Source organism: Eubalaena glacialis, chromosome 7, assembly GCF_028564815.1.
Source record: "Eubalaena glacialis isolate mEubGla1 chromosome 7, mEubGla1.1.hap2.+ XY, whole genome shotgun sequence".
Taxonomy (NCBI): Eukaryota; Metazoa; Chordata; class Mammalia; order Artiodactyla; family Balaenidae; genus Eubalaena; species Eubalaena glacialis.
The window spans coordinates 58,331,679-58,358,768 of NC_083722.1; the positions used below are offsets into that span (position 1 = coordinate 58,331,679).

Below are 27,090 nucleotides of genomic sequence, written 5' to 3' on the forward strand. Positions count from 1 at the left end.
TTATACTATAAAATCTCTATTAGTTCTGAAGAGTAGCATAAAATTAAATTATAAAATAAGTTAAGCACAAGGGTAGCCTTTCTAGAAGAATATTAGGTATTCTGAGTATATAGTGAAAATTTAAAAATCTATGGAAAGGAAATGACAATAAAATGTTAAAGCCAAGGCATTATTATCCTATATTTCTTAATTGGAACTCCAATTATTAAAGTCTATTATTTTTTTAAAAGTTGATATTATTTTGCATGGTAATGATCATAAAAGCTCTTAGGACCTTAGTTATTTCATTTCAAGAGTACTGAAGTAGACTGAAAAGTGGGCTGGATCTTGTGTCAACAGAACTGGAGTTATTCCAGTATATCTCAGTTTCTCAGTCTGTAAAATGGGTGAGCCATCCTGCCTAACTCACAGCATTGTTCTGAAGAGATAACTCTGAATTTATGCTATAAGCAGTTCAGTTTGGGTCACTTTCACAACTTCATTGAATGCCACAGAAGGTATGAAGATTTACTGATTTTACTGAACAGAACACAGATGGGGTTTTGAATAACTCAGTCATTTCAAGAAGCTTAGCTAAGAATGACACAAAATGCTTTTCATTAACTACACTGCTTGAGAACTGTAGTTTGGCAAGGGAGGTCTAAAACTGAGGTGGATTCTCATGAGAAGTCGTGAACCGTGCTACGTGTGGCCCCATCTCACGTCCCTAAATCTAGTTCACAGAAAGGTCTCCTTAGCGATGCAGACCGTGGAGCAGGGGTGGGTCGAGCCATGTCCAGTGACATTGTCTTATGTCGAGGACACGCACACTCACTGATGACAATTGCAAAGTTTGGAATTACTAACTAACTCAGGAATAGAAAATACTCAGATCAGTGAGGGAGCATCCTTTTACTGGTGTATTTATTATACATCTTGAAAAACCATGACCAAAGGGGAGAACGTGAGCCACAAGAGCATTAACTCTGTTGGTGAAAATACATTCCCACTTGCTACAGATCTACTAGGATTTTTGATATTCAATTAAAGAAACCTTTTTCAGAGTATATTCTTGAGAGTACTAGTTTTAAGCAAAATCAGTAGGTGCTACCAAAAACAGTTTTAGAAACACTGATTTAAAATCTCCTTTAAATTGGCTTCTGTAAAACCTGATTTCTCAGAGTTTTAAAATTCTATCTCTATAGCAAAGAGGATACATTGTGCAGCATTGCTCTGGAACACAGAAAGCTTTTTTTCTCAGTTGAGCTAACATTCTAAAAAAATACATTGTAGGGAATACTAAATTAAGGGTGTTTAAAACCTATATGACATAAGCAAACCACCTGTCTGAAATGGCCAAGAAACTGTTATCGCCAACATACTTCTAGAGCAATTTTGTTGGCAAAGCAGACACCTGCCATGGGTACTAGATATGAAGTAATAGTTGCTGAAATGTGACTCCAGGGTTCTGTACTTATTTGAAAAATTGATAGCAGTTGGATACGTGAATAATCATTGTCTGCTTAAGGACATAGGATAATGACGAGCAGAGGGGGCTAAAGTATTTGTTTAAAGGTTATACAAACACTTTATAGGGGTTGGGAAATTGGTATCTATAGAGAACTCAGAATTATTGACAGCTAAGAGGCATACAAGATTTGTAATTGGAAATAGAAGGCTTTCTTCTTGTGTCCTTTTATTCAGCCATTGAATAATTATTTACTAGGTACCAGACATTGTGTGGAGTGTTGGAAGATGCAGAGACATGTAACACTTGGTCCATGCCTTTAGAGAGATGAGAGTCTGGACAATTTTAATAGAAGAGCGATGAACACTCCGGGAACACAGAGGATGGGGCACAGAAACCTCTGCTAATTTTCAACTATGAAGCTAAGTTAGTAATATCCCCAATCCTTGCGAACAACTGCCCTTGGTACACATTACAAGGTTGTTTTTGTACACATAGGAATTGCACACAGTTGTTATCAGCAGTAGCACATGGATTACAGGCAGCAGTTTTGTTTGTTTGATTTAGTGTTGTTTCACTAAGGCTGTCTCTGTTTTTAGCAAATAGATGTAGTAAGACAGTGCTTAGTTTAGGATGGAGAAGCACTTATCCCAGAGTTGCTTTATTGCTATATTTCTCTATGAATAGTAAACAACAACAACAACATCTGATGAATCAATCTCCATTCAGATATTTCCCTCGATTCAGAATTATCATGCCTCTTGGATACTGAAAGTACCGATTAATGCACAACATTGTAATTTAGGTTTTGCATATTTATGCATGGCCTTAATACATGAACTCAGCGAATTTAGAAGAATAAAGAATCATGGGCTTGTAGTTTTCCATAAAAAGTGTTCCTCTAAAGCTTTGTGTATTGAGAAACCTTGTTTTCATTAGATGGTTCTGGTTCTGAAATTTTGTGATGTTGAAGTTTAGAAACTCAGAAATACAGTTGATTTCATAGAAGATTCCATTCTCAAAGAGTAGAACTTTGACTTTTCAGGGGGTATGTGTATTAGAAATAGGAATATGGGTCATGCTTTTTGCTTATGGAGGTGGGCATATAATTTTTCTGGGGCTTCCGTTTTTCGTTGCCAAAATACATGATATCTCCAACACATATTTTACTGACTACTACAATGTAGTGAAGAATGATTAGACTGTTGTATTGTTCATCTGGATGAAGAAAATTTGGAGAATTAAAGGAGTGGAAAAGGAAATACAGTGAAATGAACATGGAATGGGGGGAAGGAAGAAAAGCAACTTCAACATTATCTGGAACACTCTATTTCCTTTACATATAAAAAAGCGATCAAATGACAAAAATGATAACATTTACCAATTCTGATTGTTGCTAGATAAGTATTTCTTACATTATTCCTCTCTTTTACTTTAGTTAGAAAAGAAATTATTATTCACAATATAATGATTCATTCATTCAACAAATAATCTGTTGAGAGCCTACTATGTGCTAGCAATAAAATGGAGAAAAAAACAGATGTCATCCCTGCCCTCCTGGCATTTGTGTTTTAGATGTGAAAGTGAAATGTTTGGGAGCTGAGATAGAATATTCAAAAGGACAAAGTGAGGGGATGGGGTGAATGAACTTTTACTGACATTGGGGAGGTGGGCTGCTGTTGGTACTGAATCAGTAAGCGATGACTATTCTATGCTGATAGGAGCTGCATTATTTTTGGTCAAAATAAAGTTTAAGTTTCATCATGCATTGGTGGGGGGCCACACATCATAAACAGTCTTATGTGATATCACTTTTCTCACTGGTTGCACGCCCAAGTTCACCTGCATTTTTCTTTGATTCCCTCTAGTATATGACTGCCGCCGCTCCTATGCAAGGGACCTACATTCCCCAGTACACGCCTGTGCCTCCGACAGCTGTTTCCATTGAAGTAAGTCTGTCTCTTCTTACAGAACAAGGTTAGGGCAGATAAATCTCAGCCACATGCACTGGGGTCCACCATAACCCCCAAAATCCTTATTTGTGATTTTTGTGCTGCTTGAAAATTTGAAGTTGCAAACTCACTCTGTGAAAGTATGTACTTTACTTGAACATACCTATGTTTTGCTTTGCATATGACATAAGCAAAATTTGGTATCCCGGTCTGAGAGGAGTGCCATTTTTATGTTTAGAGAAAAGATCAGAGATCAAATAGCTACCTCATCAAATGTTAGCCACAAACACTCAGAAAGAGGAAGGCAAACGTGCAGCTATTTGAATGAGCTAGTTCTCTGATGCCTTGTTTCTCCAGTAGTGGTCCCTAGACCAGCATTATCAGTATCACCTGAGAGCCTGTTAGCAATGCAGACTTTCAGACCCCACCCGGATCTACTGAATCAGAGTTTGCATTTTAACAAGATCCCTTAAGGATCAAGGTGCACATTAAAAGTTGAGAGGGACTGGATTAGAGAACTGGTTGTCAAACTTTTCTGCATATCAAAATTATTTCAAGAGCTTTAAAAAATAGTGATGCCTAGGTCCTATTGCCAGAGAGTCTGATGGGGTCTAGGGTGTGGACTGGACACCAGGATTTTTAAAAGATGCTAGGTGATTCTAATGTGTACCAAAGATGAAGAACAACTGCTCTCGCGAATGAACCTTGACAGAACTGTGGCATCCTACAGACAAGAGAGAAAAACTTGTACCACTCATATTGCTATGGATACTGTGAAAGATAAAGTCATATTTTCCTTACTGGAAGCTTTGTCCCTTCCTTCTCTCTTCCCATTGGGCTGAATCCATTTCCTCTACACATTATTTTACTGGACAGAGCCAGCAAGATACATAGGAAAGGAGCAGGGCATAGGGCTATGTGGATGGTGGTAAGACACTTAGAGGTGTATACTTCTCTCTGGTTCTAACCATTATTGTTTCTTGCCCCCCCTTCCCCTTCTCCTGATGCGCATTTGCCATTATGGTCACAGTGCATTTCTTCCATCAGTTGGGACTCCTCTGGAGTTCACGCCATTGCTATTCCATGAGTTGGCCAACCAACTCATGTTGGTACCACTCATTGTCGGAGACCACCATGACTCTTCCAACCTCTGGAGCCACAGAGATTGGGTGAGATCTTTACAGACCAAATTAGATCTTTTGAAATGTTTGTTTGTTTGCTTGTTTTTAGTGTGTGACAAATATTTGCTCGTACCAAGGTTTGGGAAGCACAGAAATTTAACAGGACAGTGTCCTGTCACTTAGGAAACTGAGAAGGTCCAATTTTTAAATCTTTTATGTGTTCCAGACCTATGGTCCCCAAGGAATGTTTCAGTATTAAAGAGGTTTTAATTGGCTTTTCAGAATTTCAAGAATATGTGATTAAAATGTATGTTTTTTGCTATATTTAGGTATCAAAACCCATCTAGGCCATAAGAAAATTATGAATCTAGACATTGTAGGTGACTTTAAGCATAAATCTCTGCCACATATCCGCATTTCTCTATCTCTGGACCAAATGTGTGTGCTTATCTACAGAATCTGAGCTATTTGAGGACTATAAAATAAGGAGACACATTTGACAGTGTTGCTGATTGGGAACAGTCTAATTATAGTTAAATCTGGGATTTAAAAAGAAATATTTCACTAAGAATTATATAAGTATACCCTGATATATTGCCTTGAATTTGTGCTTATAAAGGAAAGCACTGATTCATTTTCTATGTAAAAACACTCATTGAAAATTCACCAGTATCCACACAAATCAATGTGGGTGGGAGGTTCATCAAAATGCATAATACCAAATAGTATATTAGGAAAAAAACGATTGAATTCATAAAGGGAGAATTTTCAGATTCTGAGGAACAATTTCAGGGAGCTTTTGTTAGGGATAGAGAGTTGACCAAAAACCTATATCCCTGCAGAAGCCCAAGGCTATAATATAAGTAAAACCAGGAGAATGTATTCAGATAGATTTCCTCCTTAGGACTACTAACTACCAAACCTCTCTCGGAACCAAACACATTCTGAATGATGACCAACTCAAGAAATCCATTCTTGTTGGCATCTGTGAGAAACAAAAGCCATTCAAATGGTAAGGGGAGGAGGGAATCAAAATTAAGGATGCTTGTTTCTTTCTTTTTCTGAAACTTCTAAATGAATTCCAGTTCACATCAAGGAAAATGAAAATAAATAAATAAAACAAATCAAATTGCTTAAGGGAGACCCTACTTAACAGTGTCCTTTTAAAAGAATTCCAAACTTGGATGTAGAGTTTTATGAAGGTCAAAGTCCATTGTTTTGCCAGATCATAGAGACAGGGTAGACTACTTTATTCCCAGGAAAATGCTCAAATATACACGTTTTTATAGGAATTCTGCATGAATTTTTTGATTAAGGAATCATTATTTAGTGTGGCTCTATGCAACCATGATTTAAAAGTTCTGACTATGGGCAAAATGCTTTCCTCATCATTTGACTGCTACAGGGTCTTCTGATGGCAAGGCTTCTTGGTGACCCATTGAGGTAAATTCCTCAGCCCTTATCCAAATGTGCTCTGTGTTTTTTCTTTGGTTTCTTACTGTGGCTTTATATAGCTGAGTGCAGCTCTACTCAAGCCATATAGAAGATGGGTATGCCCTACAGTCCATCTGCAAGAAGCCCTTTTGCTAAAGCCAATAAGACTTTTGTGTTCTTATTGCCTCCGTAGGGTGTTGTTGCTGATACCTCTCCCCAGACAGTGGCACCTTCATCCCAGGACACAAGTGGTCAGCAGCAGCAGATAGCGGTGGACACGTCCAACGAGCATGCATCTGCATATTCTTACCAACAGTCTAAGTAAGTTCAAGCCATACTAAACTCTTTCCCTCCAGGTGAGCCATCTGGACATTACTCTCTTATGTGGCATCTGCTATCTTTTGCTGCAGTACAGACCATCCCTAACTCAGTGACAAACATATATTTAGTTCATTATTCTGTGGGTTAGAATCTGGGCTGACCTCAGGTGAATGGTTCTTCTGATATTGACTGGACTTGCTTGAGCATCTGGGCATAGCTGCTGGGCATCTTCACAGTTCTGCTTCTGGGTGTTAGTTGTCTGATGGTTGAGTGGTGGACACCAATGAGCCATGTATTGCTGACCCTCTAGCAGGCTTATTCCCGTGGAAGTCTCAGAATTCAGAGACCAGCAAGAGAGGATGCCCAAATGACCAGCATTTTTTCAATTCTGTTTATGACTCATTTGCTATTGTCCCATAGGTCAAACGCAAGTCATGTGACCAAGCCCAGAGTTAATGTAGGAATTCACTAGCAAAAGGCTTGGATACAGACAGGGGCATCATAGACATTGTTACCAAAAAAAATTCTACCACACGTATTTTTTGAAAAACTCCAATATTCACACTTGAAACTGGATAGTGTGCCTGCATTTTGGTCTCAGTGACTTCATTCTTAAATGAAGACAGTAACACTCCCCTGGCAAGGGTGCTTCAAACTCACCGAGTAAAACAGTTTATGAAAAAGAGTATTGTTAAATATAAAACAACATGGAGTACAGTCTTATTCAGGAATTAAGTGGCAAAGCAAAAATCAGGGAGTAAGAATTACTACTGAAAAATCCTTAAATCACTTAGAGAGCAAAGTTCAGTTAGCTTTGTGTTGAGTAATTATGGAGATTAAAATTTGAAAGGTTTTGATTGAAACCAAAGGAATTAACAAAAGTTCAGTCTATATACAGAGGTTTTGTCATGCTAACTATTTTACTTTATAGGTAACCGTCAAAGCCCTGGTGAATAGAAAATTCCCAAAAGACTCTTCCTGTTTGCAGAGCGCTGTTCCATTTCTTGATCATCAGTTTTCTTTCATCTCAATACACATTTAGAGATTTGTTTGTTGTTGAAAGATTAATAATGGTAATGCAGTCTTCAGTATGTGCTTTAACTTCTAAAGTCAGTCCTCCAAATTAAATATGCTAGAACATGACTTAACCTTACAAATACAAGGTATTATTATTACTATTATTATTATCATTACTACTACTACTACTATCATTATTACTATTACGCAATAACTTTCAGGAAATATCTGTAGTGAATAAGGCATTTTTGGTTTTTGTTTGTAAGTTTTTTAATTTTTATTTTATATTGGAGTGTGGTTGATTAAAAATGTTGTGTTAGTTTCAGGTGTACAGCAAAATGATTCACTTATACATATACATGTATCTATTCTTTTTTCAAATTCTTTTCCATTTAGGTTATTATAGAATATTGAGCAGAGTTCCCTGGTGCTATACAGTAGGTCCTTGTTTGTTACCTATTTTAAATATAATAGTGTGTATATGTCAATCCCAAACCCCCAATTTAGCCCTGCCCCCCCCACTTTTCCCCTTTGGTAACCATAGGTTTGTTTTCTAGGTCTGTGAGTCTGTTTCTGTTTTGTAAATAAGTTCATTTGTATCATTTTTTTAGATTCCACATATAAGCCATATCATATGATATTTGTCTTTCTCTGTCTTACTTCACTTAGTATGATAATCTCCAGGTCCATCCATGTTGCTGCAACTGGTATTATTTCATTCTCTTTAATGGCTGAGTAATATTCTGTTGTATATATGTACATCATCTTCTTTAATCATTCATTTGTCTATGGACATTTAGGTTGCTTCCATGTCTTGGCTATTGGAAATAGTGCTGCAATGAACACTGGGGTGCATGTATCATTTCGAACCATCATTTTCTTCAGATATATGCTCAGGACTGGGATTGCTGGATCATATGGTAGCACTATTAGTTTTTTAAGGAACCTCCATATTGCTTTCCATAGTGGCTTTAGCAATTTACATTCCCACCAACAGTGTAGGAGGGTTCCCTTTTTCTCCACACCCTCTCCAGCATTTATTGTTAGTAGACTTTTGATGATGGCCATTCTGACTGGTGTGAGGTGATATCTCATTGTAGTTTTGATTTGCATTTCTCTAATAATTAGTGATGTTGAGCATCTTTTATTCTTTGGAGAAACGTGTATTTAGGTCTTCTGCACATTTTTTGATTGGGTTTTTTTTTTATATTGAGTTGCATGAGCTGTTTTTATATTTTCTAGATAAATCCCTTGTCAGTTGCATCATTTGCAAATATTTTCTCCCATTGTGTGGATTGTCTTTTCATTTTGTTTATGGTTTCCTTTGCTGTGCAAAAGCTTTTGAGTTTAATTGGGTCCCATTTGCTTACATTTGTTTTTATTTCCATTACTCTAGGAGACAGATCAAAAAAGATATTGCTGCAATTTATGTCAGAGAGTGTTCTTCCTATGTTTTCCTCTAAGAGTTTTATAGTATACAGTCTTATATTTGGGTCTTTAATCAATTTTAAATTTATTTTTGTATATGGTGTTAAAGAATGTTCTATTTTATTCTTTTACATGTAGCTGTCCAGTTTCCCCAGCACCAGTTACTGAAGAGACTGTCTTTTCTCCATTGTATAGTCTTGCCTCCTTTGTCGTAGATTGACCATAGCTGCCTGGGTTTCTATATTTCTCTTTTTGTGCCAGTACCATACTGTTTTGATGACTTGTAGCTTTGTATTGATAGCATAGTCTGAAGCCAGGGAGGCTGATTCCTCCAGCTTCATTTTTCTTTCTCAAGATTGCTTTGGCTATTCAAAGTCTTTTGTGTCTCATACAAATTTTAAGATTTTTTTGTTCTACTTCTGTAAAAAATGCCATTGGTAGTTTGATAAGGATTTCATTGAATCTGTAGATTGCCTTGGGTAGTATAGTCATTTTGACAATATTGATTCTTCCAGTCCAAGAACATGGTATATCTTTCCATTTGTTTGTGTCATCTTTGATTTCTTTCATCAGCATCTTATAGTTTGAGTACAGGTCTTTTGCCTCCTTAGTTGTTTATTCCTAGGTATTTTATTCTTTAGGGTGTGATGGTAAATGGAATTGTTTCCTTAATTTCTCTTTCTGATCTTTTATTGTTAATATATAGGAATGCAACAGATTTCTGTGTATTAATTTTATAGCCTGCAACTTTACCGAATTCATTGATGAGCTCTAGAAGTTTCCTGTTAACATCGTTGGGATTTTCTATGTATTGGATCATGTCATCTGCAAACAGTGATAGTTTTACTACTTCTTTTCTAATTTGGATTCGTTTTATTTCTTTTACTTCTATGATTTCTGTGGCTAGAACTTGCAAAACTATGTTGAAAAAAAGTGGCAAGAGTGGACATTCTTGTCTTGTTCCTCATCTTAATGGTGAAAAGCTGAAAGCATTTCCTCTGAGTATGATGTTAGCTGTAGGTTTGTCATATATGGCCTTTATTATGATGATGTATGTTCCCTCTAGCCCCACTTTCTGGAGAGTTTTTATCATAAATGTGTGTTAAATTTTGTCAAAAGTTTTTCTGCATCTATTGAGATGATCATATGGTTTTTACTCTCCAGTTTGTTAATGTGCTGTATCACATTGATTGATTTGCATATACTGAAGAATCCTTGCATCCCTAGGATAAATTCCACTTGATCATGGTGCACGATCCTTTTAATGTGTTGTTGGATTCTGTTTTCTAGTATTTTGTTGAGGATTTTTGCATCTATGTTCATCAGTGATATTGGCCTGTAATTTTCTTTTTTTGTGATATCGTTTTTTGGTTTTGGTATCAGGGTGATGGTGGCCTTGTAGAATGAACTTGAGAGTGTTCCTTCCTCTATAATTTTTTGTAATAGTTTCAGAAGGATAGGCATTAAGTCTTCTATATATGTTTAATAGAATTCACTTGTGAAGCTGTCTGGTCCTGGGCTTTTGTTTGTTAGGAGATTTTTAATCACAGTTTCAATTTCAGTACTTGTAATTGACCTGTTCATATTTTCAATTTCTTCCTGATTCTATCTTGGGAGATTTTACCTTTCTAAGAATTTGTCCATTTCTTCTAGGTCGTTCATTTTATTGGCATATAGTTGCTCATAGTTGTCTCTTATGATCCTTTGTATTTCTGTGGTGTCCACTTTAATTTCTCCCTTTTCATTTCTAATATTATTGATTTGAGCCCTCTTCTATTTTTTCTTAATGAGTCTGGCCAAAGGTTTTCAATTTTGTTTATCTTTTCAAATAACTAGCTTTAAGTTTCATTGATCTTTTCTATTGTTTTCTTCGTCTCTATTTCATTTATTTCTGCTCTGATCTTTATGATTTCTTTCCTTCTACTAACTTTGGGTTTCATTTGTTCTTTTACTCTGGTTGCTTTAGGTGTAAGGTTAGGTTGTTTATTTGAGATATTTCTTGTTTCTTGAGGTAAGATTGTATTGCTATAAACATCCCTCTTAGAACTGCTTTTGCTCTGTCCCATAGTTTTTGGATCAACGTGTTTTCATTGTCATTTGTCTCCAGGTATTTTTTGATTGCCTCTTTGATTTCTTCAGTGATCCATTGGTTGTTTAGTAGCATATTGTTTAGCCTCTACATGTTTGTGTTTTTTTACAGTTTTGACTGTAATTTATTTATAATCTCATAGTGTTGTGGTTGGAAAAGATGCCTGATATGATTTCAATTTTCTTAAATTTACCGAGGTTTGATCTGTGGCCCACGATGTGATCTATCCTGGAGAATGTTCTATGTGGAGTTGAGAAGAAAGTGTATTCTGCTTCTTTTGGATGGAATGCCTTATAAATATCAATTTAGTCCATCTGGTCTAATGTGTCATTTAAAGCTTGTGTTTCCTTATTGATTTTCTGTCTGGATGATGTGTCCATTGGTGTAAGTGGGGTGTTAAAATCCCCCACTATTATTGTGTTACTGTTGACTTCCCCTTTTATGGCTGTTAGCATTTGCCTTATACATGAGGTGCTCCTATGTTGGGTGCATATATATTTATAATTGTTATATCTTCTTCTTGGATTGATCCCTTGATCATTATGTAGTGTCCTTCTTTGTCTCTTGTAACAGTCTTTGTATTAAAGTCTATTTTTTCTGATATGAGTATTTCTACTCCAGGTTTCTTTTGATTTCCATTTGCATGGAATATCTTTTTCCATCCCCTCACTTTCAGTCTGTATGTGTCCCTAGTCCAAAGTGGGTCTCCTGTAGACAGCATATATACGTTTCTTGTTTCTGTATTCATTCAGCCAGTCTATGTCTTTTGTTTGGAGCATTTAATCCATTTACATTTAAGGTAATTATCAGTATTTATAGTCCTATTGCCATTGTCCTAATAGTTTTGGATCTGTTTTTGTCAGTCTTCTTCCCTTCCTCTTTTGTTCTCTTGTGATTTGATGACTCTAGTGTTGTGTTTGGGTTACTTTTTCTTTTGTGTGTGTGTATCTATTGTAGTTTTTTGGTTTGCAGCTCCCATGAGGTTTTGATATAGGACTCTATATATAAACAAGATTAAGTTGCTGGTCTTTTCATTTCAAACGCAATTCCCATTTCCTACATTTATACTCTTCTCACAGTTGCTGGTTTTGAGATCATATTTGTTTGTGGCTGATTTCCTACTATTACTGTATGTTTGCCTTTACCGGTGAGCTTTCCCATTTGTGATTTTCTTGTTTCTAGCCGTGACCTCTTTTTTTTCTCCCATGTAGAGAAGTTCCGTTAGCATTTGTTGTAAGGCTGGTTTGGTGGCGCTGAATTCTTTTAGCTTTTGCTTGTCTGTAATGCTTTGGATTTCTCCATTGATTCTGAACAAGAGCCTTGCTGGGTAGAATATTCTTGGTTGTAGGTATTTCCCTTTCATAATTGTAAATATATAATGCCACTCCCTTTTGGCCTGCCGAGTTTCTGATGAAAAATCAGCGGATAGCCTTATGAGGATTCCCTTTTATGTTATTTGTTGTTTTCCCTTGTTGCTTTTAATAATTTTTCTTTGTATTTAATTTTTGTTAGTTTGATTACTATGTGTCTCGGTGTGTTCCTCCTTGGGTTTATCCTGTATCAGACTCTGCACTTCCTGGACTTGGTTGACTGTTTCCTTTCCTGTGTTGGGGAAATTTTTGTCTATAATATCTTCAAATATTTTCTCAGGCCCTTTCCCTTTTTCTTCTTCTGTAAATATTGGTGCATTTAACATTGTCCCAGAGGTCTCTGAGACTTTCATCATTGCTTTTCATTCTTTTTTCTTTTTTTAAATAAATAAATTTATTTATTTTTGGCTGCATTGGGTCTTTGTTGCTCTGCGCAGGCTTTCTCTAGTTGCGGAGAGTGGGGGCTACTGTTCGTTGCAGTGCACGGGCTTCTCATTGTGGTGGCTTCTCTTGTTGCAGAGCATAGGCTCTAGGCACGCAGGCTCAGTAGTTGTGGCTCACAGGCTCTAGAGCACAGGCTCAGTAGTTGTGGTGCATGGGCTTAGTTGCTCTGTGGCATGTGGGATCTTCCCAGACCAGGGCTCGAACCCGTGTTCCCTGAATTGACAGGCGGATTCTTAACCACTACACCATGAGGGAAGTCCCCATTTTTTTTTCTTTATTCTGTTCTGTGGCATTGATTTCCACCACTCTGTCGTCCAGTTCACTTATCTGTTCTTCTGCCTCAGTTATTCTGCTATTGATTCCTTCTAGTGTATTTTTCATTTCAGTTATTATGTTGTTCATCTCTGTTTTTTTCTTTGTTCTTTAAATCTTCTATCTCTGTTGAAAATTTTTTGTATCTTCTTGGTCTATACCTCCATTCTTCTTCTGAGGTTTTGGATCATTTACTATCATTACTCTGAACACTTTTTTCAGGGAGATGATTGCCTATCTCCTCTTCATTTAGTTGTTCTTGTGGGTTCTTCTCTTATTCCTTTGTTTGCAACATATTTCTCTGTAGTCTCATTTGTCTAACTGTTTGTGTATGTGGTCTCCTTCCCACAGGCTGCAGGATCATAGTTCCTCTTGCTTCTGGTGTCTGCCCCCTGGTGGGTGAAGTTGGTCCAGGGGCTTGTGTAGGCGTCCTGGTGGGAGGGGACTGCTGCCTGCCCTCAGGTGGGTAGAGCTGGCACTTGTCCCTCTGGTGGGCAGAGCCGTGTCAAGGGCTGTGTTTTGAGGTGGCTGTGAGCTCAGTACGTCTTTAGTCAGCCTGTCTTCTGATGGGTGGGGCTATGTTCCTATCTTGTTGGTTGTTTGGCCTGAGGATTTACAGCACTGGAGCCTGCAGGCTATTGGGTGAAGCCAGGTCTTTGTGGCATAATGGGGACTTCCCAGAGAGCTCACGCTGATCAGTATTACCTTGGACCTCTGCTACTGGTGCTCCCACAGTGAGCTACAGCTGACCTGGCCTCCCCAGAAGACCCTCCAAGACCCCTAGGTAGGTCTATCCCAGGTTCCAATGGAGCTACTGCTTTGTACTGGGTCCCAGTGCATGTGGGATCTTGTATGCCTTCCAGGAGTGGAATTTCTATTTCCCCCAGCCTTGCAGAACTCCTGCACTCAAGCCCCACTGGGTGCCAAGGCTAAATGCTCTGGGGGGTTCTTCCTCCAGACACCAGACCCTCAGACTGTCTTGGAGGGCTATTTTTATGTGGGAATGTCCCTGCGTAGCCTGCATTGGTTTAATGTTTTTTGGTGCAAGAGCTGTTTTTATTATAGATGTCTGCCACCTCTTTTCCCAGTGTATGCTGGTAGTTATCCCCTTGATATAGGAGATTTGACTGGTGTTGTGGTGACCAGAGCCTGCCCTGCATATTTAGTGGGGACTCCCCTTTGCTCTGTGGTTGTCACTGCCCTGTTTGGATCACGGTCTGCTCCCTAGTTGTTGGAATAGAGGCCCCAGATCTGTTTCTTAGCTGTGTTTCTGATCTGTGGTGTGAGGTAGGCAGGATTGGAGCATTCCCACTGAGAGAGAAGCCACTGAGTATTCCTCCTCTGGAACTGTTCACCCGTGAGTGTGCTCTGTTTTGTCACCTTTCACCCGTTGTGGGAGCACTCAGATTACACTGTTATTGGCACTGCTGTCAGCTCCATCTTAACCTTAGGTATGCCAGCAGTTGGCCCTGGTGTCTCTCAGGCATTGTTTTCACCAAGCCACCAGCACAGATCCACTGAAGTCAGGTCCCAAGATTGCAGTAATCATGGATCTGGACATGCTATGGGCACTATGGAAGCATCTCAGACTCTGGCCTTGCCCAACCCCTGCATGTACCTGCCCACAAAGTCCACAGCTGCTAAAGCTTGACCCATCTTGGCTGTGGGAGCACTCATTGTCGGATCAGATGTTCTGCAGGTTCTGAGTTTACAAAGCCAGTCGCAGGGTGTAAATCCACAGTTTGTGCAGCTGTGAGGAGAGATTTCAGCTCTTCTCCCATCTCTCATGGCCCCTGGGGCTCAACTATGGTTTCAGCCCCACCTCTGTGTGTCGGCCACCCACAGGCATCTGCTCCTGAAGCTGCCCCGGAGCACACAAACCTACCCTGGCAGGAGGGGGTGGAGTAGGCGGCAGCCAGGGGCATGAGAGCCTGCCCCAGCGGGAGCCCTTCCTAGTGCCTGGGGAGGCAGGGGCTGGTGCATGGGGAGAGAGGCTGCATAGGTGGCCTGCCCTTTGCACATCACTCAACAACGGCACTTCGCTTCTGTGGCGATCTGGGCTCGCTCCACGAGCATTCTCCAATGTGGAGCTCCTCACTCCCATCCCCTCAGACTGTCTTCTCACAGCCAACAGCAGTCCTTTCCACAGGTCTGCTCTCCAAACCCAACATTCCAGCACCCTGCCCCTGTATGCACCAGTGGACACACCTCTCAGGCTTGGGCATGCAGGGCTGTGGCATGGACCATCTGTGTAGGTCTCACTCTGTCGAGCCTCCCACAGACCAGTTGCTGCACTCTCTTTCGAGCCCCCAAAGCTCCCCTCTGTCCCAGCTGATCTCTCCACCAGTAAGGGGGCTTCCCTGGATGTGGGAAATTCTCCTCTCCTTCAGCTCCCCCCAAAGGGCGCAGGTCCTATCCCACTTCTCCTCTTCCTTTTCCCTTCTTCTTTCTTTCATCCTACTCTGTTATGTGGGGATCTTTCTGGTCCTCTTAGTTGTCTGAAGTCCTCTGCTAGTGTTCAGCAGGTGCTCTGTGAGAACTGTTCCATTTGTAGATGTATTCTTAATGCATCTGTGGGGAGAGTTGAACTCCACGTCCTCTTACTCCTCCACCATCTTGACTCCCCCTGTAATTTAATTTAAAATACCTTTAGTATAGATATAAATAGACATTATGATATTAAATGTATGTGTGATGGGTTAAACTACTTTTCAGGGGCACTCAGTGACCCTAATCAGAATTTCACACCCCACAGGAGGTCAGCTCTCATTTAATGAGAAAGGCCAGAGGTTTGTACAAGTATTTTAAACTATCCATATTTCAATTAGCATAATGATTGTTAGAAATGAGTTGCCTGATGAAAGCAGTGCCATGTTAATTAGCGTAATGAAACTGGAAATGAGCTCCCATTTGTGTAATTTGGAGTATTCAAGATAGCATGAATTGGCTAAAGTATTTTAGAGATACTCTCCACTCTACACAGGAAAGATAGAATAAGACTGTAGGGAAACTTGTAGCCTATAACTTTAGGGATGTTGCTTGTGGCTTATTCTCAAAACAAGACGGTTATAAAGTAGATTTCTCTATAAGGGAAATGTAGTCCCACCTCTAGAAAATGGTCAGGATACAAACCCCCTTCCTTGCAACTGTCCAGAACCTCCTCTTCTCCCTGCCTGATTAAGTCAGCTTTAGCTGCCTCCACTTGTAAGCCCACGGTGAGATGCTCTCTTCTTTCTCAGGGTTGTCCCCACCTTTCATGGTCACTGTATGATGTGACAGGGATGGGGGTCTCTGCCTGACCCAGAGGGAGCATCTCTGCCTCTGATAGATTCTAGCAAGAGTGTCCCCATCCACCTTTACACCTAGACCCAGTTTCACTTGCAGTACCCAGAATCATGCCAGAATCTATGCTAGGACACATACCCCTGCCCTCAAGGATTTTCAGTCTAATATGGGAACCTGAGGCTGGAGTGTGGTTAACTAGGCGGGAAAGTTGTAGGAGAACAGACCAGCTTTTATAGAGCCTTTGGTCCTTGGATTCTTAGCTTTGTGTAGACTAAGTATTCTCACTTTTATTCTAGGGGAGCTGCAAAACCTTTGGAGGGCTTGAAGAAAAGGAATGATGGGATTTGATTTACCTTAGATGACTCCAGCCTCAGGTTCCCACCTCCAGATTTTTGAGCTTCCTGTTTCCTCTACCTAGAATGCTTTTCCTCTCTTTCCAAGATTAGCTTATAATTATCTTTCACATCCAGACCTACATGAGAGACCTTCCCTGATACCAAATCTTAGGTATTTATCCAGCCACTTTCTATCACAGAATATACTTAAATATTCTATTTTGAGATTCTTTTTCTTTTTGATTGCTGATTGATCCATTGATTGTAATGTCTACTCCTTGTGGGAAGTAAAATCCAAGAGAGTAGGGGAGGCATCTGCCTCTTTCATTGGTCTTTCCTTAGCATCTGGAATACTGCCTTTCTCATAGTAGGCACTCAAGTCAATAATTGCTGATTGGATGAATAAAGGTGTCACTTTCATTTATCCAGACATCATTAAACTGTTAACAAGGAAGGTCTTGAATCACTTATTTCCTCATTATGCTTTGAAACAACCAAAGTCAGTTTCACCTACTCATAAAGCCTTGACAGATGCTTCTGGACACACAGTATCTCTCCTCTCCTACCAGTGTCTTTCACTGTGTTCCCACATAGCTAATCTCTGTTCCCTTCTCATATATTAACTAACTCACTGAGCATACTTAAAAAATTCCAATCTGCTTGGAAGAGAGTGCCAGAGACTACCATATTATCATCTGATGGGATTCACATAGGCTTTTAGCTAAATTTAAAAAACAAAAAACAGAGGAGGCAGAGACAAGATGGCGAAATAGAAGGACATGAGCTCACTTCTTACAAAAACACCAAAATCATAACTAACTAACTGCTGAACAATCATCAACAAAAAAATGCTGGAACCTACCAGAAAAGTTATCCTACATCCGAAGACAAAGAAGAAGCCACAATGAGATGGTAGGAGGGGTGCAATCGTGACAAAATCAAATCCCATACAGCCAGGTGGGCAAGCCACAAACTGGAAAATAATTATACCACAGAAGTTCTCCCACAGGAGTGAAAGTTCAGAGCCCCACGTCAGGCTCGCCACCCTGGGAGTCTGACAATGGGAAGAGGCGTCCCCAGAGAATCTGGCTTTGAAGGCCAATGGGGTTTGCAGGAATTCCACAGGACTGGGGGGAAAAGAAAGAAACTCTCCTCTAGGAAGCCACACACAACATCTCATGTTCATTAGGACCCAGGGAAAAAATGTAATGGCTTCATAAGAACCTGGGGCAGACCTACCTGCAGGTATTGGAGGGTCTCCTGCAGAGGCAGGGGATGGCTGTGGCTCACTGTGGGGACAAAGACACTGGTGGTGGCAGTTCTGGTGAGTACTCATTGGCGTGAGCCCTCCAGGAGGCTGCAGTTTTCTCACCAAGACCTGGCCCCTCCCAACAGCCCGTAGGTTCCAGTTCTGGGACATCTCAGGCAGAACAACCAAAAGGCCAAGAACACAGCCCCACCCATCAGCAGACAGGCTATTTAAAGTCTTCCTGAGCACACAGCAGCCAGCTAAACACACCCCCAGACAAGGCCCTGCCCACCAGAGGGACAGGATCCAGCTCCATCTACCAGTGGAGATCATAAGAGACTACTACAAGCAATTATATGCCAATAAAATGGACAACCTAGAAGAAACAGACAAATTCTTAGAAAGGTACAACCTTCCAAGACTGAAACAGGAAGAAATAGAAAATATGAACAGACCAATCACAAGAACTGAAATTGAAACAATGATTTAAAAACTCCCAACAAACAAAAGTCCAGGACCAGACAGCTTCACAGGCAAATTCTATCAGAAATTTAGAGAAGCGGTAACAACTATCCTTCTGAAACTCTTCCAAAAATTTCAGAGCAAGGAACACTCCTACACTCATTTTACAAGGCCACAATCACCCTGATACCAAAATCAGACAAGGATACCACAAAAAAGAAAATTATAGGCCAATAGCACTGATGAACATAGATGCAAAAATCTGCAACAAAATACTAGCAGATGAAATCCAGCAACACAGTAAAAGGATCATACACCCTGATCAAGTGGGATTTACCCCAGGGATGCAAGTATTCTTCAGTATATGCAAATCAATCAATGTGACACACCACATTAACAAATTGAAGAATAAAAGCCATATGATCATCTCAATAGATGGAGAAAAAGCTTTTAACAAAGTTCAACACACATTTATGATTAAAAACGCTCCAGAAAGTGGGCCTAGGAGGACCCTACCTCAACAAAATAAAGGCCATATATGACAAACCCATAGCTAACATCATGCTTAATGGTGAAAAACTGAAAGCATTTCCTGTAAGATCAGGAACAAGACAAGAATGTCCACTCTCGCCACTTTTATTCAACATAGTTTTGGAAGTTCTAGCCCCGGCTATCAGAGAAGAAAAAGAAATAAAAGGAATCCAAATTGGAAAAGAAGTAGTAAAACTGTCACTGTTTGCAGATAACATGATACTATACATAGAAAATCCTAAACATGTTAACAGAAAACTACTAGAGCTCATCAATGAATTTGGTAAAGTTGCTTGATACAAAATAAATGCACAGAAATCTGTTGCATTCCTATACACTAACAATGAAAGATCAGAAAGAGAAATTAAGGAAACAATTCCACTTACCATCACATGAAAAAAATAAAATATCTAGGAAGAAACCCATCAAAGAAGGCGAAAGACCTCTTCTCAGAAAACTATAAGATGTTGGGACTTCCCTGGTGGCACAGTGGTTAAGAATCCGCCTGCCAATGCAGGGGACATGGATTCAATCCCTGGTCTGGGAAGATCCCACAGGCCATGGAGCAACTACGCCCATGCGCCACAACTATTGAGCCTGTGCTCTAGAGCCTGTGAGCCACAACTACTGAGCCCACGTGCCACAACTACTGAAGCCCGCGTGCCTAGAGCCCGTGCTCTGCAACAAGAGAAGCCACCACAATGAGAAGCCCACGCACTGCCACAAAGAGTAGCCCCTGCTTGCTGCAACTAGAGAAAGCCTGCACACAGCAACAAAGACCCAACGCAGCCAAAAATAAATAAATAAATAAATAAATTTATAAAAAAGAAAACTATAAGATGTTGATGAAAGAAATCTAAGATAACACAAACAGATGGAAAGATAAACCATGTTTTTGGATTGGAAGAATCAATATTGTCAAAATGACTATACTACCCAAAGCAATCTACAGATTCTATGCAATACCTATCAAATTACCAATGGCATTTTTCACAGAATTAGAACAAAAAAATCTTAAAGTTTGTATGAGACACAAAAGACCCTGAATAGCCAAAGCAATCTTGAGAAAGAAAAATGGAGCCAGAGGAACAGGCTCCCTGACTTCAGACTATACTACAAAGCTACAGTCATCAAAACAGTATGGTACTAACACAAAAACAGAAATACAGATCAATAGAACAGGATAAAGCGTGCAGAGATAAACCCTCATACCTATGGTCAACTAATCTATGATAAAGGATGCAAGAATATACCATGGAGAAAAGACAGTCTCTTCAGTAACTGGTGCTGGGAAAACTGGACAGCAACATGTAAGAGAATGAAATTAGAACACTCTCTGACACCATACACACACAAAAAAATGTATTAAAGACCTAAATGTAAAGCTGGATGGTATAAAACTCTTAGAGGAAAACATAGGAAGAACACTCTCTGACATAATTTGCAGCAATATGTTTTTTGATCCACCTCCTAGGGTAATGAAAATAAAAACAAAAATAAACAAATGGGACCTAATTAAACTTAACAGCTTTTGCACAGCAAAGGAAACCATAAACAAAATGAAAAGACAGCCCACAGAATGGGAGAAAATATTTGCAAATGAAGCAACTGACAAGGGATTAATCTCCAAAATATACAAATAACTCATACAGCTTAATATCAAAAAAACAAACAACCCAATCAAAAAATGGGCAGAAGATCTAAATAGACATTTCTCCAGAAAAGACATACACATGACCAAAACACACATGAAAAGATGCTCAACATCACTAATGATCAGACAAATGCAAATCAAAACTGCAGTGAGGTATCACCTCCCACCAGTCAGAATGGCCAACATCAAAAAATCTACAAACAATAAATGCTAGAGACGGTGTGAAGAAAAGGGAACCCTCCTACACTGTTGGTGGGAATGTAAATTGCTACAGCCACTATGGAAAATAGTATGGAGGTTCCTCAAAAAACTAAAAGTAGAGTTGCCATATTATCCAGCAGTCCCACTCTTGGGCACGTATCTTGTGAAAACCATAGTTCAAAAAGATACATGCACCCCAATGTTCATCGCTGCACTACTTACAATAGCCAAGACATCAAAGCAACCTAAATGTCCATCAACAGAGGAGTGGATAAATAAGTGGTACATATATATACAATGGAATATCACTCAGCCATAAAAAAGAACAAAATAATTCCATTTGCAGCAACATGGATGGACCTAGAGATTGTCATACTGAGTGAAGTAAGTCAGACTGAGAAAGACAGCTATCATGATATCGCTTATGTGTGGAATCTTAAAAAATGGTACAAATGAACTTATTTACAAAACAGAAATGAAGTCACAGATGTAGAAAACAAACTTATGGTTACCAGGGGGGAAAGAGGGAGGAGATAAATTGGGAGAACACGATTGGCGCATACACACTACTATATATAAAATAGATAACTAATAAGGACATACTGTGTAGCACAGGGAACTCTACTCTCTACTCTGTAATGGCCTATATGGGAAAAGAATCTAAAAAAAAGTGGGTATATGTATACGTATAACTGATTCACTTTACTGTACACCTGAAACTAACACAACAATATAAATCAACTATACTCCAATAAAAAATAAATAAATCAGTAAATTACAGACAACAGAAGGTTATAGGACAAAAGTTAGAGAAATATTTAAAATGTGCATATGAACAGAAAGGTTATATTTGGAATCATGGGTCAGCATAATTTTAATATTCCAAATTACACTTTCCAAGCTAAAAAAACATTACTTCCCATTTTGTATTCATGCTTTTTTTCCCTCCTATTGTTAAAAGAGGCTATTAATGCAAGAGACTCTGATTACTCTTAGCCCAAATGGGGGAAATGATACCTGTGATTTATTTTGGAAGTTCTTTGGAAATTCCTGTTCCTGCTCAGGTTATTCTCAGTTTTTCTTTGTGCTATTTAGGAAATCTTAAAAATAACTAGAACTTTAAAAGTATGAGTCTTCAAGCAAAGTTACATTCTAATAAGCAAAATCAGAAGTCCTTGGTTCAAATTCCATCTTTGCCACTTACTTGTTGTCCCCTCAAGGAGCCTCCCTCACATCTTTAAAGTGAGAGATTAGATCAGTGTTTTCCAAAAAGTATAAATTAGGTCTCCAGTGCTGAGCTAGGATTTACCACCCTGCCCTGGAGTTGGGGTGGGTAGGGTGGTCAAAAGTGGTTTTAAGAAACACTGCTTTAAGCTAAGTGAAATGCTTGCTTAATTGCAGCTCTCTTCAAAGCCGTTAATATGCTAGTGGCCGTGACCTCCTAGAGGGCCAGATAGATAGATACTTACTTCCTGAAAGATTTGAGTGTGTGCTGCCCTCCTCCTTTGGAATGCTAAACAAAAACAAAAAATTAACAAATTATTAAAGAACTATAACAAAATTTTTATTGTCAGCATGATGATTATTTTGATAGTAATTTAAAAGATTACATTTTTTCAGAAACAATGTTTTTTCTATTGATACCTTTCTTTGTTGGTGCCCTAACCGCACGTTTAGTTTACTATGGGTAATCCAGTAGTGGGAGTATAGTGTGCAGGTTTTCCACACTCTGGATCACAGAATCCCTCTTTTCACATGAAAATTTGTGAAGCTAATCTGTTAGAAATGACTCTGGGGAATATTGCACCCTTAGATCATCTTTAAGACTTCTTCTAGCTAAAAGTCTAGAATTCTAAGATGATGATTTGCTACTTTTTAATATATTCACTCTGCTTTTTGGGGGAGTAGGCACGGGGAGGATGGAGGATGAGAGTATTCAGAATGACTCCGTGATCTTAAATTCGGTCAAACGCTCAGTCTTCCAACCCTCACGCTGACCTTAAAGGCCTTTATCTCAACCCCAATATTGTTAGTCTTTTTAATTCTTCAGGTCTTCTCTGTCTAACTGAACTGTCATGACACCAATTGCTTATAAATCATCAGTACAGTAATGAGCAAATTATATGCCCTTGATTACCATCTTTACATGTCCTTTAAGCTTGTGAATAATAATATTTCTATTTGCACAGTACTTTACAGTTTGCAAATGATTTTCATAATCATGCTCTCATTCACACAAATTTCTCTTTTTACGTTGCAATTCATTTTATTTTTAAAATCGTCTCACTGCACAACTTAAAATGTTCTTATTGCTCCTGATCACAGCCTTGACACTTTGAAAGCCTACTGTTTTTATGAATGCCAGTGCATGACATAAGCATTATGTAAATGTGCAGTTTCACACTTCATTAGGACAGAGAAGGTGCACAGGCGTGAATTCAGTTCTATTAAATAGCAACACCTTTTCCCTTCAAACTTCAGCTAGCCATCATGAAAATGTAAAGTACAACCATTTATTTCTCCTCATTTGTTTTCATGTAGCAATGAGACCACTTGAAGGATGAAGCAAGTGATGGTAGGAGGATATTGCAAACATTTGTGTAAGGTTATAAAACTTGAAAGTAGCTCCAGCCTCACTCATAAATACGGATGCTTAGATAGCAGCCCATGTGACACACCTGAGCAGTGAGGGGGTTCTGTGTCATGTAGTCCATTGACTGAGACAGCATTCACTGAGCAGCTCTGATGGAGATTCATACTGTATTAGGCATTTTCTGTTCAATGCACAATAATACCAGGGTAGAAGATGGGAGTGGGAGCAAAGAATAGACCAAAAAAACAAACATAAAAACACACACAAAATGTTGTTCCCATAACAAGATAGATTTTTAGAAGTAAATGGAGTAAACCTAAATTTTGCAAAGATGTACAGAGAGATCAAATATATACCATGGTTCCCATGACTACTACTACTAAAATTTCCCTTACTGTTGCTGCTATTATGAAAATTTTGATTGCTTTTATTCTTAAAGGGAACCCCACTTTCTTGCATAACACAGAAATAATATGTATTTCTAGAGACTTAAACTCTTGGTTAAAAATGGAAATATTCACTCTATCAGTGAGTTGCTTTCCTTACATGATTCTAGGAACAAATTACCCAGGTTTCTAACAGCTATAGCTGAGACATATGAGGGCTTTTTGCAAATTAGGAAAAGGAAACCCTCAGGCTAACTGTCAAAACATCCCAGGTTAGTTCAAAACATTGTTGAGGGCTTTTTGTGAATTTGAATAAGGGCCACTTGCTCAGGGCAAATGGCAGCCCTGCACCAGAGTACACAGCTTGGGGAACAGACCATGGGCTAAAATTAGTCCCCAGGCACTCCTTCGGCCAAGCATCCTGTGCAGTGAAACACCTGGACAACTCTACCCAGCAACACTGAGGTTTCTTTACTAAATTAAGCAACTGGGCACCAGAAGAACCCACGGAACACTGAGGGAAGAAGGCTTCATCTAAATAGGACCTACAGATAGTTTGAAGCATCTTCATTTTAAAAGATACCCCTGAAATTCTTGAGCTAAATTCTGATCTGTGGGTGGAAGAGAGAAGAGTAAAGATCAACCCACTCTTAGCTCAGCCCTGCCATATAGATGGGGCAGAATCAGAAGAGATTATGTGGGCTGGGCTGGCAAAGTGACATATAATAAAAATAGCATTTGTCTTGTTAAACACCTACAATGTGCCTACCAGTCTGCCAGACTCCTGGAGAGTAAAAAGTAGAAGTAAAATATAGTCCCTGCTCTCAAGAATTTAAAACCTTGTTGAGATAGAGAAGCAAGGAAGAAGAAAAGAAATTGTAAAGTGAACAAAACTGCATTGCCCTCTTACCTGTCTTATTTACATAAGCCTTCTGCTTATGTGGATATACTTGGTGAGCTCCGTGAGGTAACAAAGAATCAATTGCTGCAGATGTAAGCTCTTATATATAGGATAGGTAAACAACAGGGTCCTACTGTATAGCACAGGGAAGTATATTCAATATCCTGTGATAAAGCACAATGGAAAAGATTATTAAAAAGAAGTATGTGTATACGTATAACTGAATCACTTTGATTTCTGCTGTGCAGAAATCAACACAACATTCTAAATCAACTATACTTCAATTAAAAAAAAACATACAACCCATTGCTATATCCTGGGTACATAGTAGGGAATCACAGATTGTTTGACTGAGTTTGTGATGAATCTCATGGGAGTTCTGAAAGGACAGAATTACTCAAGGAATTTCTGGGGGAGCTAAAACATAAGCCAAGCATTGAAGAATACATTCCATGAACACAGGAAATATTGCTTGTCTAGATATATTTGTATATTTACAACTTTACAATTGAAAGATATTCTTGATCTATTAGCCATGCTATTTAATATAAACAAAATCCAGCTCAAGTATATATTTGTGTGAAAGTGGCAGAATTTGACACTCTCCTAAGCCCAATGTGCTTTTACAACTGTTATACTGAAAGAGCTTGGTAGCTTTTAAAGAGCGCTCACTGGAAAAGAGCACAGAAGGTGATTTCAAAGTTGTTCTGGTGTAATGACCCCTCTTATTCCACTGTTTTCACAGACCATAAACAAGACCGAACGAAGAATGTCTGTCTGAAACTCTGCCTTGAATGAAGAAACTTCATTGAACAAGAAGTTGGCTTCCAGTTTTGCACAGGCGTCAATGGAATGCTTTTTGTTTTTTTTAATTTTCTACTTTACCCAATGAAAACAACATGTTTTTATGTGCTGTGCAAGTGGTTCCTTCATGTGGTCTGACAGTTAATTTTTGCCATCATTCTTTTTAAAGAAAAAAAAATATCCCAGAAGAGGACAACAACAAGAAGCAAACAAAGCAAAACATGGAAGGTTGACATTTATCTGGAAGAACATTTGAATTCAGAATTTATCTGAAGGTGTAGATAGATTTTTTTTTTTTTTAACGGAAAATCTGATGTCAAGAGGTGGGCAAGCAGAAATGGAAACAAATTGTCTTCCTCAGTCATTAAGCTACTCTTTCTTTTTCCCTTCTTGTTTAAATCTAGTGGGTTGGTTTTTTTTATTTTTTATTTTTTCTTAGAAATATTTAGGTAAGGTTTATCTTGAATCTTAATTGCCTTAATTTTAAGGACGTCAAAGGCTCTCGAGGCAAGCTCTCAACGTCTTGTTTAAAAAAAGAAAGAATTGAAATATTGTGCCAGCTCTCACTGGTACAGAAGTTTAAGACTATGAGTTTTTAGGGTGAAAAAAAACTGTACAGTTTAAAAGAAAATGTTTTTCTTCATTTGAAGAAAATCTGTTGATAAAAGAAACCATGGCAACTGCAAGAATTGGGAAAATGCTGGGACTTCTCATGAACTTTGTCTTAAGTGTTGAATCATTCTAGAAGGCTAAAACATTTTACAGTAAAGTTATTAACGTTGGTTTCAAAACAACTGCAGTAGAAATAATGCGTGTTTGGGGGGCAGAATGCAGATTTTTTTTATTTCTGAAGCGTGATGGCTAGCAAAAGCTTCAGTGCTTTTTATCTGCAGTCTTTTTTATGAGCTTTACAAACTTTTTAGTCAGCTTTGCTTGTCACATTGCAAAACCTAGCTTAAGAGCATTTAAAAAAAAAAAAAGTAGATAGGAGCTTATGGTCAAAAAGTGAAAAAAAAAAAAACCACAAAAAAACAAAAAAAGCAATAGATAGAGAAATTGTTGACAATTTCTGTAGTCTTTCCTAGTTGTGATCAAATTCAGCCTATGGATGGCCTATTTTATACCAAAGATGAAGTGGCACCCTATTGCAGTCCAGAAGATAGAGGTTGTTTTTCTTTTCTTCTCTTTTCTTTTTTAAAATTTTATTTGACCTACATGGCCGGACCAGTTCTTACTTTGTTGTTTGTTTAAACTACCTTCCACTGGTGTTTTACATACTGCAAAAAAAAAAAAAAGTTGTTTTTATTTTAAATGTATTTTTGTTGATAGTAGAAGCTTGTTCCTGTGTGGTCAGCAATTTCAGCACCGAGAGTTCTGGATTCCAACCAATAGAGCCAAATGGCTTTAAATTCCATGTGCTTTTCTGGTTCCTTCCTAGCTCTCTTGAATTGTGAAGCCTGTATTGATGGCCACCGATGAGCTAAAGCACTTCTTTAACAGGTTGAAACTTCTTTATATGAATTTTGAACTCAAGATACTCCCTGAACTGGTCTGAAAGATCATTTGTCAAAAAAGCTCAGTGACGCTCTGTTGAGTGATGAGTGGTCTCCTGAAAAGGTCTCACTGTATTTGTAACAATAGTCTTCCTTCTAAATACCCGCACTTCTAGATTTTGTCTTCTCGCCTCAGTCTTTGTCATCATCTACCGTGAATAGCCACCTTGACTCCGCAATTGGGGAGGGGATATCTTTTTT

General features: G+C 38.8%; 1 protein-coding gene across 10 annotated transcripts in view; it reads left to right on the forward strand.

The window, feature by feature from the left end:
• The window catches only part of RBMS3 (RNA binding motif single stranded interacting protein 3), a 718,572-nt gene extending 692,334 nt beyond the window's left edge, over positions 1-26,238 (forward strand). For 6 of the 10 annotated variants that reach the window (XM_061195214.1, XM_061195213.1, XM_061195218.1 and 3 more), the window contains 3 exons: positions 3,316-3,396; positions 6,148-6,275; positions 25,278-26,238. In XM_061195214.1, the coding sequence (XP_061051197.1) occupies positions 3,316-3,396; positions 6,148-6,275; positions 25,278-25,284 (216 nt within the window). In that variant the 3' untranslated portion in view covers positions 25,285-26,238. Of the gene's footprint in view, positions 1-1,705; positions 1,790-3,315; positions 3,397-6,147; positions 6,280-25,277 lie in introns of those variants that run through there. The other 4 variants (XM_061195215.1, XM_061195217.1, XM_061195221.1 and 1 more) reach the window with 2 other exon arrangements.
• Positions 26,239-27,090: the final 852 nt, after the last annotated feature.